Genomic DNA, 14,459 nt, shown 5'->3' with positions numbered 1-14,459 from the left:
GATTAAAAGATCTGTACACGGATTACTTGGTTCCTCTTATCTCTGAGCGTCGTAGACTCGTTTGAATGTGACATAACCTAGTGGTTATCAAGGTGTAATACTCTCTCCCTGGTATTGCAGACGAGTGAAATGGTAGCTGGCTGAATCAAATAAATAAACCCTCTCACTGCACTGCAACATAACCGTAACATGGGGAAGCAGTATAACACAAACCAACATATAAAAGTAAAATAAAAAAAAACAAATACCTTCACGCATGAGGTGCACCACGCGCCCACACAGAAACTGACCCGATCTACATCTCGCCTCGGGTCAAAAGAACGAAATTATCGAGCGGTCAGTTTTTATACAGTTTTTCATGGCAAATGGCTTAAGGGTGTAGTAATGCATTAAGAAGAGAAAAATAACACAAGCAGAAAACTTTCTGGTTTATTTTTATACACTAGCCGTACCGACTAGGCTCTACATTGGCATTTGAGATGAACTTATCTGTAAAGGGCTGTGACGTCTGCTCATTAAGCTTCATATACCCCGCGCACCCCGGTGTCTGAGAATATATAACATTTTCTACTAAATGTCTATATCAAAATATGGACGTATGTAAAAATATAAACACAAACGCAAACATAAACGCAAAAATAAACAACGCAAACGGAAATATAAGCACAAAAGCAAACTAAAAAGGCAAAAACAAACGCAAATATAAAAGCAAACAAACAGAAACGCAAACACAAACATAACGCGAAAATAATCTTAAACGCAAACGTAAACATAAACGCAAACATAAACACACACACAATCATAAACCCAAAAATTAAAGCAAACGGAAACTCTAACGTTAATATAAACGCAAACAATAATGAAAAAAAAACTTAAACTCAAACACAAACAATAACTGAAACGAAAAGATGAATGTAAACATAGAGTACGTTTAGGAACGGCTTCTAAACTATTATTGATTAAAAATAATAATTAGTAATCAGTACATTCGGTGTATAAAATAGATAAAAGGTAGTATTTAAAATACAGTCTTTTATATACAACAGTGCTTTATATCAATCCATGTGACCTATATAATTAGTTTCCAGCAACAAAACAAACAAAAAGGAAGGATTTTTTTTTCTGATTTAATTTTTTTGGTAGGTCATCTATCAAGGGAAGTAATTGGTACAAAAGATAGTTATTTGTATAATATAATTTTTTTCAGAAAAAAAAGATATTTTTTAAGGGTATAAACTTAATGTAATTGTGTTTTACGTCAATTAAAATGTTGAATTGTAAAATGAAAATTTGTTTAGAAAATTGTAATGATCAATACTGAGTTTTCTAGTACATAGAATAACATTTGTAAAATATTATACAATAACGATGAAGTCAAGTTTTTCTTACTATACACATGTCACCCATAAGTCCGCCACATATGTGAGCGGCTGGAGTGTGTAATTATTATTATTTGTAACTTAGAAGGCGAATGTATCTCGCTTTGTTGTCCATCAGGGTGAGGTCGACTGGCACAACCTCCAGAAGCATGTTGGCCAAAAGATGACCCTTAGGCTGGTGCACCTTCAGACCAGTCATTTTTGCGTGCTGGCAGCGGTCACATGCCTGGCAGTACTGGCGTATATCTGCCTGCATCCCTGGCCAGTAGCATCGTTGCCGTAACAGCTGCAGGCAGCGGTCTGGTCCTTGGTGGCCGTTGTCGTTGTGACTTAGACGGAGTACCTCTGGTCGTAGTTGATTGGGGATAACGCATTGTGCGATTTCACCTTGACCTGGCAGTTTCACCGTGCGCTGCAGGATACCGTCCTTCAACCTTAGTCTCGACTTTTGTCTCAGGAGAATATGTGCTGGGAGCGATAAAGTCGAGGAATGTAATCTGTGGTCGGCGTCAGGAAAGGTATGATCTCCTGGATTATTGGGTCCACCTGTTGGGCATTCTTCACATCGGCCGGTGAGGCCGAAGACAGGAAATTGCAGTGGGCCTCCAGAGGGACAGGTTGATACTGACACCTCTGGCGGGACCCGGGTGGTGACCTGGTACACTCCGGAATACTGGTCTTCGGGATCTCTTGCTGCAGGTTTGTCCACAAGAAACCTGGACAGGACATCAGCGTTGGCATTGGATTTGCCGGACCTGTACTTGACCTCGAAGTCAAACACATCTAGGTCTGCAATCCAGCGGTGCTCAGTTGCACCGGTCTTGGATGATTTAATGTAACTGAGGGGATTGTTATCCGTCAGCACCAATGTCTTACTAACCAGCAAATATCCTCTGAACTTTTCAGCCATGGCCCACTTCAGAGCCAAAAGTTCTAATTTAAGGGCACTATAGTTCTTCATGTTCTTTTCATTCACGCGGAGTGGCCGGCTGGCAAAGGCTTTTACCTTCACCCCATCCGCCTATTTCTGGCTTAAGACTGCACCCAAACCGTAGCTGCTGGCATCTGTTTCCAGAATAAAGGGTCGGGTAAAGTCAGGGTAACCCAGAACCGGCGTAGTGGTCAAGGCAGTCTTAAGCTGGGCAAAGGCTGATTGTTGTTCTGGGCCCCACAGGTTGGTTATGTCCTGCCGTTTGTTTCGCTTGCCGAATTGTTCATGAGTATTGGTGACCACTTGGTGAAGGGGCTTGCGATGTTGGCAAAACCTTTAACAAATCTTCGGTAGTAGCTGGCAAGGCCCAAGAAGGAACGGAGTTCTTTTAGGGTCTTTGGGGGCTGCCACTCGCTGATGGCTGTAATTTTCCCTGGGTCAGTCTTCACACCATCCTTGGACACCACATGTCCCAGGTAGTGCACGCTCTCCGCCCCAAACACACATTTCTCAGGGTTAAGTTTGAGGCCGATATCCCTCAGCCGTGCGAGTATCGTGCGCAGGTTGGCCAGGTGTGAGGTGAAGTCTGGGGCATATATCAGGATGTCATCCAGATAGGCCAGCATGATTCTCATGATGTGCTCACTCTTCACCCCCTGCATCAATCTGGAAAAAGTCTGGACTGCACCACATAGACCAAAGGGCATTCTGGTCCACTGGTACAGACCAAAGGGAGTAACGAAGGCAGTCTTTTCCTGGTCTTCTTCAGCCATGGCAACCTGGTGGTAGCCACTGGCTAAGTCCAGCGTGGAGAAGAAGGTTGACCCCGCCAGGGCATCCAAAGTTTCGTCAATTCTGGGCAGCGGGAACGCATCTTTCCGGGTTATGCCATTCAGCCTCCTGTAATCGCAACATAACCGGATCTCGTCATTCTTTTTCTTCACAATGACCATTAGAGCTGCATAGGGGCTGGTGCTGGGTTGGATAATGCCCCTGGTAGTGAACTTTTCTATGTGTTCTTTAACTGAAGCGAACTCTGTAGGTGGAAGTCGGCGGTAGGGTAACGCCACCGGTATGTCACTAGTTAGTGGGATGCTGTGTTTGAATTCCTGGAGTAATTTCTCCAGAGACGCCCGCTGTGGTGGATCTAGGGTTTCTGCCATCATGCTGGAAAACGAGGGCTCTGGCATGGAAGTGTGGGTCTCGCTTGACAGGGATGAATCTATGACCACCTCAGCAGCCAGAGAGTTGACCCTGAACTGCAGGTTTGGAGGGACCAGCTCGAACGGGTGGATTGTTGCTAGACAGGTCCTACTGGAGATGTAGACGGGCTCCTCAGACAGGTTAGCCACCTGTACCGAGAAGAATCCATCACGGCAGGAAGTTAGACCTGGCACCACGAGCAGGTCTGGGTGAAATGGCTGTTCCAATGGCTGTACTAGCATGTCGTCCACCATCCTAAGGTCCCCTCCCGTCGCCCTAATGGTTGATATACTCTTGGCGGGCACCAGAGTCCTCTCGCGGGGGCTGTGGGCCGTGCCCTCTCGCCATGCCTTCGGTGTCGCCCCAGGAGGCTTGATCAGATAGGCCAATGTGGTTAGGTCTTGGAGGACGTTCATACCCAGCAGACAGGGTGGAGCTGAGCCACCTACTGGATCCTTTATGACAAGGAACCCCTTGTCACGTAGTTCTTCCTTGTTGACTTCCAGGTCGGTAATAAAATAGCCATTGTATGAGATGGCCAAATCATTTGCTGCTCTCAGGGATAGATGGGTGCCTTTTCTTAGAATAATGTTCTTAAGGCTTCTTTTAAAAAATGTCTCTGTGACCGTGCTGGCTTGAGAACCACTGTCTATAACTGCCGTCAACGGTACACCTTGTAAATACAGTCAGGGTGGGACAGTGTCCAACCAGCTTGTGAATGGTGGAGCCTGGACCCGCACCCCCCCCCCCCCAGCAGTGGGACTCCGATCTACTGAGGGCCCCCGTTTTTTGCTATCCGGCAATAACGGACTAGGTGTCCTTGCTGGTTACAATTGTAACAAATTCTTGTTTCCGTCTCTGGACGTCGGCGGGGTGCCCTTCAACTAGATGACACTTGAGGGTTCTGTGCCAAATGAGTCAACAGAGCCGATAGCTGCTCTGCGAGTTTGTCCACCATGTCTTCTAGCCTGGACCTGGGCTAGGCGCGGTCTTCTTTAGGGCGAGCTTCTGCCCCTGGTTCTTCATCTCCAGACCACCGGATGGCAGCGTCTCGTAGGGCCATAAAGGGGGTCTTAGGGTCTTGAAAAATAAGCTCTTGCATTTATGTCAGTAATCAAGGTGAATAATTCCGCCTTGAAACGTAAGTTTGATTATTTTGTCTTTTGGAATTGTTTTAAATATTCAAGTGATGTTTTATTAAATATGGGAAGACAGACCATGTCGTTTTTGTATTGTTTTTTTTTTTTTTTGCTTTTAACATATAATCCTTTGTGATGTCTAACCAATGTAAATACATCTAATAAACTGTTTGTTAAAAATTATTTTTAGTTTAATATTAATGTTGTGTCAGTGTGTAGATATTAGTTTGCTCAGGTCTGTTAAACCGCATTGTAGCAACAAGGATGCGCGGAAGTGAGAGAAAAAAAAATATCACCACTCTCTCTAAGCTCTATCGGTAACTAACAGATCAACAAACCATTACATACAGTTTGGGTTATATCATGCTTTTCATTTACTTATAAGCAGGTGATTTAAAATATTTAATTTTGAATTGAGTACTATATTAAATAAAACCAGCAAATTAAAGCATACATTATCTTTACATTATTGCTGGTTAAAATGTTGTCTTACAGCAAAATCTTCTTTGTTCGACCAGTGACACAGGGAGATGTGTACAGGGCAGATGCCAAAGATATTCCTAGAATTTTTCAGGTAATTTGTTTAATATAACTTGAAATCTTGTACAAGCTTAATCAGACAACAATGTCTAGACATTCATAGTGGTTTCACTATAATGGTATCATAAGTACAAATATATTTCAGAATGCAAAAATTAAATCACTTTTTAAATTTACTTGTTTTTAAACCTGTTTATAGATTTTATATGCAAGTGAAGGTGAGAACAGAAAACCAGACGAGGTCAATCAAGAAAGTGCATTTGCTCCTTTAGATCGTGTAATATAGTGAGACTTGTGAAGTCAAGGGAACTCACTCTTCTGTATTAGTATTATATTTATATTGTTATCTTGAGTGATGTCCCTTACATGTTTATGTATATAAGTGTCTCGCCACTTCCGTCCTCTCTCTCTTTCCTCATGGTGTGAATAAACTACTGTTAACAATCAATGTGGCTTCTCGTCAGTGATTCCAATCCAACACATTGGCGACGAAGATAAATAATCCACTAGAAAGAGCACCTACTTACGCAAAAAAGAGGTTTGCTAGAGCATATTGGCTAAGTATTTCTAGAATAATGGCGCTGTATGGCCAAATAAAAGAATTTGATTCGAATGATGAAATCATTCATGATTACCTAGATAGGTTAAGCTTTTACCTTGAAGCAAACAACGTGACGATAGAAGCCAAAAAGAGAGCTGTTTTGTTAACAGTCATAGGGCCTCAACAATTTAGGCTATTAAAGGACTTATGCGCACCAGCTAGTCTAACTACCAAGAGCTTTAACGAGCTGAGCAAATTGCTAACAGACCACCATGCGCCTACCCCATCAAAGTTTCTATGTCGAGCTAGATTTGACGGTAGGACTCGTCAACCAAACGAGTCAATATCAGAATATGTTGCTGCTTTACGTCATTTAAGTGAATTTTGTGAATTCGGCGATACGCTGTCTGACAGACTATGTGAAAAGTTTGTGACAGGTGTAAACAGCCCTGATATTCAAAGAAAGTTGCTGCTCGAGTCAGATCTAACATTAGAAAAAGCAATACAACTAGCAACTTCATTCCAGCAGTCATCTGATGCGGCGAGATCTCTAGCACCTTCAGAGATCCATGCAGTAAACAGCAGGTTAGTCAACAAACACCAACCCCATCAGAGCATTTCAACTTATGCTAAACAGCCTGCACGTTCAAAGCCTAGATCTAAATCTAGTAATAATTATCAAAAATGTCATCGATGCAAAGGTCCCCATGCATCTCATCGGTGCAAGTTCAAGTCTGCAACTTGTTATAAGTGCAGTAAGCAAGGTCACATTGCCAAGGCCTGCTTTGCAAAGTCTTCGTCTGTTGCTAAATCTAGCCAGTCAAGACAGTACCGCAACCAAAGGCAGCACTATGTTAACTCTCACCAAGACTACCTAACCCAACCAATGAACCACTCTACCTGTGAAAATGCTCAAACTGATTCGCAGCCGGATTTCAACCTGTTCTCTGTGAAATCAATAAGTCATGCTCCCATCAGTGTACTAGTTTATATCAACGGTAAGAGCATCAGCTTCCAACTTGACACTGGAGCATCTCTAACAGTCATCACAAAGAAGGACTTTGACGCTGTCACAGGAGGATCAGTGCCTCTACAACCATGTCACAAGTGTCTAACAACATACACTGGTGACAATGTTCCGGTAATAGGAGAGTGTTGTTCATGTAAGTTATAATGGTCAAAGTGTTAAACTTCCTATTCTTGTGGTTGAAGGAAATGGACCACCATTACTAGGTAGGAACTGGTTAGTTGATCTTAAGTTAAATTGGGAGAGTATATGTTCATTGATCAATACAAGAGAATCTAGTCTTACTTCAATAGATAAAGTTATATCTAAAAATAAAAGTGTTTTTGGTAATTCAGGTTTACTAAATGATAGAACAGTGAAGATAAGCATTAAAGACACAAATCCAAGATACTGCAAAGCTAGAGTTCCACCTTATGCAATGAGGAATAAAATTGAAAATGAGCTAAGTAGATTGGAATCTAATGGCATCATAAAGAAGGTAGACTATTCCGATTGGGCAACGCCCATTGTGCCAGTGTTAAAGAAGGATGGTTCTATAAGAATTTGTGGAGATTATAAAGCTACACTGAATAAGCAAATAGAGCTAAATAGGTACCCTATTCCTAACATTGAGGAAATTTCTTTGAATTTGGCAGGAGGAGACAAATTCACTGAATTAGACTTTAGTCATGCTTACACTCAACTAGAACTGCATCCAGATTCAAAAGTCTATACGACAATAAACACACATAAAGGACTCTACCAATATGAAAGACTATGTTTTGGCATATCATCTAGCCCTGGAATTTTCCAAGCTGTCATGGACAGTATTTTTAAGGATATTCTAAATGTTTGTGTTTACTTTGACAATGTGTACATAACTGGTAAGAATGACACTGAACATCTTAAAACACTTGATAAAGTCTTGAAAATAGTTGGTGAAAAAGGTTTAAAGATAAACAAAGATAAATGTCAATTCATGATGACAGAAATTAGTTTTCTTGGTTATATATTAAGCAAGCAAGATATCAGACCTCAACCTGAGAAAACAAAAGCCATTAAAGAAGCACCCAAACCTGAAAATACCCAACAACTAAGAGCTTTTTTGGGCTTGATAAATTACTATGCAAAGTTCATAGGGAATCTGTCTGGTAAACTATCACCACTGTACAAGCTGCTACAGAAAAATGCAACTTGGCACTGGGGTAAACAACAAGAAGCTGCTTTTAATACAGCAAAATAAGCTTTGTCTTCTGACACCTTACTAACTCACTATGACCCAGGGAAAAGACTTATATTAACATGTGATGCTTCACCAGATGGTGTAGGAGCAGTCTTGTCCCACATGGATGAAAAGGGTGACAGACCCATTGCTTTTGCCAGTAGATCTTTGAACCAGGCTGAGAAAAATTATTCTCAGTTAGATAGGGAAGGCTTAGGCATCATTTTTGGTGTTAAGAAATTTCATAAGTTTCTGTTTGGTAGGAAGTTCACCATCTTTACAGATCATAAACCATTGCTAGGTTTATTTGGAGAAAACAAAACCCTACCTGAGCATGCCTCACCAAGAATTCAAAGATGGGCTATCACACTAACTGCATACAATTATGAATTGAAATACAAACCTGGATCTGAGAATAGTGCAGATAGTCTTAGTAGATTACCTTTAAAAAACCAAAGCCTTAGCTATGTACCAGAAGATGTATTTGTTCTCTTCACTATCATGGATAACTCCAATATAAATGTGAATGATATTAAAAGAGAAACACAAAAAGATGAGTGCTTAATAAAAGTATATGAGTACTGTAAGAATGGTTGGCCTGAAGAGTCTGTGAATGATGACTTAAGGCCATATAAAATAAGAAAAATGGAGTTAAGTCTCGAAGATGGATGTGTACTATGGGGGTCAAGAGTAATTATCCCCAAAATGTTACAAAAAGAAGTTTTAAGAACTTTACATGATACTCATCTTGGTTCTTCCAAAATTAAGAGTCTGGCAAGATCATGGTTCTGGTGGCCACATATGGATGCTGATATTGAAAAATATGTAAAGCTTTGTTCAAGCTGTGCACAACATTCAAAGCAACCAGCTACAGCACCCTTGCAAAACTGGGACTGGCCAATCGAACCATGGAAACGTATACATATAGATTTCGCAGGACCTTTCATGAACAAAATGTTCTTAATTGTTATTGATTCACATTCTAAATGGTTAGAAGTTAAAATCATGAACACAATCACTGCAAATGATACCATTATAGAACTTAAGGAAATATTTTCAACTCATGGATTACCAGATCAAATTGTTTCAGATAATGGGCCTAGTTTCACAGCTCATGAGTTTAAACTGTTTTGTGTGGCAAATGGTATTGAGCATATAACCACATCCCCCTATCATCCTGCTGGGAATGGTTTAGCTGAAAGAGCGGTAGGCATATTCAAAACCGCTATGGTAAAAATGAGTACCGGTAACAAGTTTTCTCTTAGAGAAAGAGTAAACAGGTTCTTAACCAAATACCGCACAACTCCTCATATAACAACAGGTGTTGCACCATGTGAATTGTTATGTGGTAGGAAAATTAAAACCCACCTTGATCTACTACATCCAACTGTTCAAAGGTCTGTTTCCCAACATCAACATACACAAAAAGTAAATCATGACAAATCATCCATTGAAAGAGAATTTGGAGTTAATGATAATGTGTATCTAAGAAATTATGGGAGAAAGGAAAAATGGATACCAGGTCAAATTGTTCAATGTACAGGACCTGTGTCTTATAAAGTAAAAACAAATGATGGACTTATTGTCCGTAGACATGCAGACCAGTTAAAAATAACTTGTGCAGATAATAAGTGTGAATCTATCAATCCCACCAAATCTGAACAGTTCACACCAACTCAGTTTGTTCCACAACCAAGTTCTGTTGATATGAGTGAACCAAGTTGTCTAGAGTCAGAAAATGTAAATTCTGGAGTTAATGATTTAAATCCTAGACCTCCTGAGATAGAGAATCCAAATGGTCAGAATATTGAGTCACCAAATCAAAGGCCACTGAGAAGGTCAAACAGGACAATCAAAGTCCCAAATAAGTTAGACCTATGATTTTAAAGGTCAAAAGGACTTTGACATCATTGTTTGTATTTTAATTATGTTGTAACATATTGTGCATTGTTTGTAAGGATGTAATCTACCATAGTATTCATGTTACAATATAATTGGTGATTTTTAGGATACTGTAAATTGTTCTATTGAGAGATGTGTTGTGTTTACTAAGGGTAAAGGGATGTAATATAGTGAGACTTGTGAAGTCAAGGGAACTCACTCTTCTGTATTAGTATTATATTTATATTGTTATCTTGAGTGATGTCCCTTACATGTTTATGTATATAAGTGTCTCGCCACTTCCGTCCTCTCTCTCTTTCCTCATGGTGTGAATAAACTACTGTTAACAATCAATGTGGCTTCTCGTCAGTGATTCCAATCCAACACAGATCGCACAGGTGTTATCATCTATAAAGGTCATGATTTAGTTCCAATAAGCTTTCGTACACCAACTTCCTGTGACTCGTGCCATAAAACTGTCTGGCATGTGATTCACCCACCTCCAGCCTTGGAGTGTAAACGTAAGTGCTCTATATTTCTTTTAATGTGCTTTTCTTATCATAGAAGCATTTTTTTAAAACATGGAAATAGCCTATATGGGAAGATGAAGTAGAATTCAGGTTTCTTGACATGTTGTGGCCAGCACTTTCCCTAATGTGAGTCAGGTCCCTATTAGAGCTGGGTTGATGACCTGCAGTTTAGAGAGCGGACTAAGATCCTAACTCTAGGCCTTCCGTCTAGCTATTGAGCTCCCTACCACCTGACCAAACACTCCAAATATTACAAGACTATAATTTTAAAGAGCCAAGTGATTTAAACAAGTTTTTTTACCAGGTTGCCATGTAAAAGTACATCGAGACCACTATGACAAGAATGAAGAGTTTCTACCCTACTGTAAAGGTGAGCCTTGCTTTGTTTACTCTGTAATACATAAAATAGACATTTAACTTGCTTTGATCAGATAAAAATTCACATCTTCAACCCTTTATTTTCAGTAAATTATGATTCAAGTATTCAGGCAAAGGAAATGTTACTGCTGGCAGAGTCAACTGAGAAACAGAAAAACTGGGTTCAACATCTTAGTAAAAAAGTATCTAAAAAAGGGATAGTCAGTACAGGAAACCTCAGGTAGATACACAAGTTTGTCATGTACAGTACATGTGTGTGTTCATTCTCATACCTCCATATCACAGCATGTAGCTCATCCAGCTCATGGCTCAAATATTTTACTTTCTACATTAGAACTGCTTACTCAGATGGTAATGTCAGGTAGGTCAACATAGGTGTCCTCTTCCTTATTGGTTAATTTTTTTTTTACCTTCAGTGTTCTTGTTAAGTACAATGTGCTTTTAGCCCAGGTGTTTCTTTTAATTTGCTATCTGTAAGTAATTAATCTGTTGATTTACACAGTTTTATAGTGTAGTTTTATGTATATTAGTGTGATCAAATCTTTGCTTTTTTACTGTAAAAAACTTCTTGTTAGCTAAAAATAGTTGTTGTATTTATTGTTGTTTAGCTTTGTTTAGACAAGTGAACTACAGTGAGTGGAAACAAATTAGTTAAGAAAAAATATGATTTTACTCTTAAAAGAAGAAATAGCTTAAGAAAATGAAAAAAAAACTACATGTAAAAATTATTTGTTCAACATCTTTTCTTCATCTTTCCATACTTTAATGCTTTTAATTTATTTGCCAATGGGAGAAGTAGGCTAAGTTTTAAAATAATTTTTCAATTCATTAATTTTATTGGTATTAAGTAATTTATTAATCTTTTATACATTTTACATTCAATATATTTTTTACTAATGTTTAACTCTGAATCAACATTTTAAACTTTGTTATTATATTAACTTTAACAAATCAATATTTGTAGCTGGTTTAGACCTTCTATTTTGGTTACTGTTTTATTTGATTGTGACAAGGGGAGGATCCAGCAATATTTTGGCTTATGTGTTGTGGGCTAACATTTTTATTTCTGTTGTTTATTTTTCCCAGTACTGGTACTGTCAGGGGCACAAAGCAATATTCTTCTTATGGACCTCAGCAGAGGGGCCACCCCCAGGCTGGTAAATCTGCCACATTGCCGCCACCTAACGCTCGTAATTCATGAGCCTGTACAAATGGCTTGTTCAACTGGATTAAGTCTTATTAATTCAACCATTTAGTTATTTTTTTTTTACATCATAACCAATGCTCCTTAAATTGTTAGTATAAATATTTGTTTACCAGACCCACTTCATCTAATGAACAATGTTATATCATTAAATCCCTTCCATTTATCAAATTATTCTTTGCTGTACCGCATAGCCTAGTATCCCATTAGTAGTATTTTATACATTCAGTTGAAAAAGACATATTCAGACATTAAAAAATAAATGTTAAAAATATTTATTAACTTACAAGCTGCCTGGTGTATGCTTCAGTAATAGCCAGTGATTGTGTCAGTTTTCATGCTCTTTTATTTATTCTCTCCCTTCGAAAGCTGCGTAAGTGAAAAAGCTTGATTGCATGTGTCACAATTTCGTTTCGCTTTATATTTAAGTTAAGCTTTTCTACCGTTCATTTCAGTGCTTATACCTGCCATGTAGTGTTCTAAAATGATATTGTTTTTTTATTTAAATATTATTTAAACTCAGTGCTGCAGAGTATATTGTTGATAAGTCTTCTCTTGTGAGATATATTTGTTTGCCAGGAGCTCTTGATCATTCCACAAAGTTCTCTATGATCATCATGATGTGATGTTTTTGTTTGTCACTAACATCAGCCTAATGAAGTTTTTGTTTGACACTAACATCAGCCAGTTTTCTTGCTAAATTAACTTTAAAGATGTCTGTTAATATTTAAAAAAAAAAAACATTGATAAAATATGTAGATAGCTATTAATAGATTTGACCCACCTTTCTCCATAATTATACACCATTACAATTTGTATAGTTTTAGTAATTATTTGATTTGTTATTTTAAAAAAATAACATTTAAAAGTTTGCCCAAACTGTCTCAATTTATTTAGATGCTTTAACAAAATATTGTTTTTAACAATTTTCAAAAGTTAACAATAAATATCTACTTAATTCTACTATCCCTATTTTAAAATAAAGTAAGAATAATACATAAATGATGGAGAATTATGCCAGATTGAACTTAGCTGTTGTTAATGTGTACTCGCTGCTGAATGTTTCTGGTGTCATAATAAACTGGACTCAAGTATTCATTGTTATACTCACTCTAATAGGGTTATGGGAAACTTGACATGATTACACTTTCATTTATTTTTGTACTATTTATACATATTTTTAACATTTTCATGTACAAATTATTTTAACTTCTGCAATCAATGATTAAATCTGGTATTTGTTTTCAAAAGTATTTATCTTGACCAACCTAGTTATTTTGTTTGTTAGTCATCTGTTAAATCTCTATCGACTTTCTACTACAAGATTTTGTGCTTAATTGTTAGTACAAAATCTCTTCAAATTTATTAGGCCTTTTTAAATATCTTTTTAAAAAAATTACTTTTTTTCAACGTTATGCTATACATTGGTTTTTCATTCTTTAAAAATTGTAAATTAAATGTTTCCATTGGCATTTTAAAAAGCTCTTCAATAAAAATGGTACATTTAATGCAGTGCTTGGGAGGGGCATAAGGTTGGTGATCACTTAGTCAAACACAATACACTAGCTCCCCTCTAATTGTGTTGTTGGTGGTAATGTTACCACGTGGTGTGTTGTTATTGTCAATTACAACGTGGTGTGTTGTTATTGTCAATTACAACATGGCGTGTGTTCACCCTTACATGGTACATCACTTTTTTATTGGATCAAAGCTCTTGTGAACACATTTAACCAAAGTTGTTCTTGTGATATTTTTTAATAACTCATTGTTTTGACCTCTCTTACAACTTAGAAAAGCTCTCTGAACATGTTTGATCAGTTGAGTTAATTCATTTCAAACAATGACCATACAATCAGAAATATTGGCTGGGATTTGGTCAAGTTTGTTCTTGTTGTATCGATTTCCTCTTCAATGACTTGTAGAAATGATACCTAACTTATTTCTTTTATAGATTGTTTATTTTTTGTACTTAAGTGTTGTGTAGACATTTTCTTATTCACCAATTCTTTCCTTTCTCTCCTTTTTTTTCTTCTTTCAGTCAGCCAATTAAAGAAAGAGGTTACTTGCGCAGTGCAAAAGGTGGACAATCCTAACATTTCATGACCACTTTTCTTTTCACTTTCTGCAACTAGTTTTAAAAATGTTCTGTTTTGTTTACAGTAGGATAATAATATTTCAGTATTTGGAATAGAATAGAAATGTTTAAAGTAAGCAATTAAAAAATCATGTTAACAGTTTGTATATTTTAGGCTTCTTAAAAAAAAATAATAACTTACTGTTTGGCACTAACAGAAATATTTTTTTAGCAAATAATTTGAAAATGTTACTGTTTTAAAAAAAAAAAATTTACAAGTAGGCCTAACAAATTGTTTGAATGGCAACTATAATTTAGATTATTTTATTAAGTAATTAGATCTATATGTTAAAATAATAACTATGCAATTCTAACCTGAATGTTTTTTTTATATTACGCCCAGCTTGTCATGTTCATGTCTCTTGCATGAA

General features: G+C 37.6%; 1 protein-coding gene across 1 annotated transcript in view; it reads left to right on the top strand.

Annotated features, from left to right (window-relative positions):
- Positions 1–14,258, top strand: part of LOC131934759 (rho-associated protein kinase 1) — an 88,069-nt gene extending 73,811 nt beyond the window's left edge. Inside the window, exons 3-10 of the mRNA XM_059290875.1 lie at positions 5,148–5,226; positions 5,392–5,444; positions 10,218–10,363; positions 10,677–10,742; positions 10,838–10,970; positions 11,085–11,111; positions 11,837–11,955; positions 13,993–14,258. Of these exons, the coding sequence (XP_059146858.1) occupies positions 5,148–5,226; positions 5,392–5,444; positions 10,218–10,363; positions 10,677–10,742; positions 10,838–10,970; positions 11,085–11,111; positions 11,837–11,951 (619 nt within the window). The 3' untranslated portion in view covers positions 11,952–11,955; positions 13,993–14,258. The remainder of the gene's footprint in view (positions 1–5,147; positions 5,227–5,391; positions 5,445–10,217; positions 10,364–10,676; positions 10,743–10,837; positions 10,971–11,084; positions 11,112–11,836; positions 11,956–13,992) is intronic.
- Positions 14,259–14,459: the final 201 nt, after the last annotated feature.

The sequence above is a fragment of the Physella acuta genome, unplaced genomic scaffold (assembly GCF_028476545.2).
Source record: "Physella acuta isolate Inbredline_101_S28 unplaced genomic scaffold, ASM2847654v3 ptg000117l, whole genome shotgun sequence".
NCBI classification, from domain to species: Eukaryota; Metazoa; Mollusca; class Gastropoda; family Physidae; genus Physella; species Physella acuta.
This window is presented reverse-complemented; position numbering and strand designations above follow the sequence as displayed.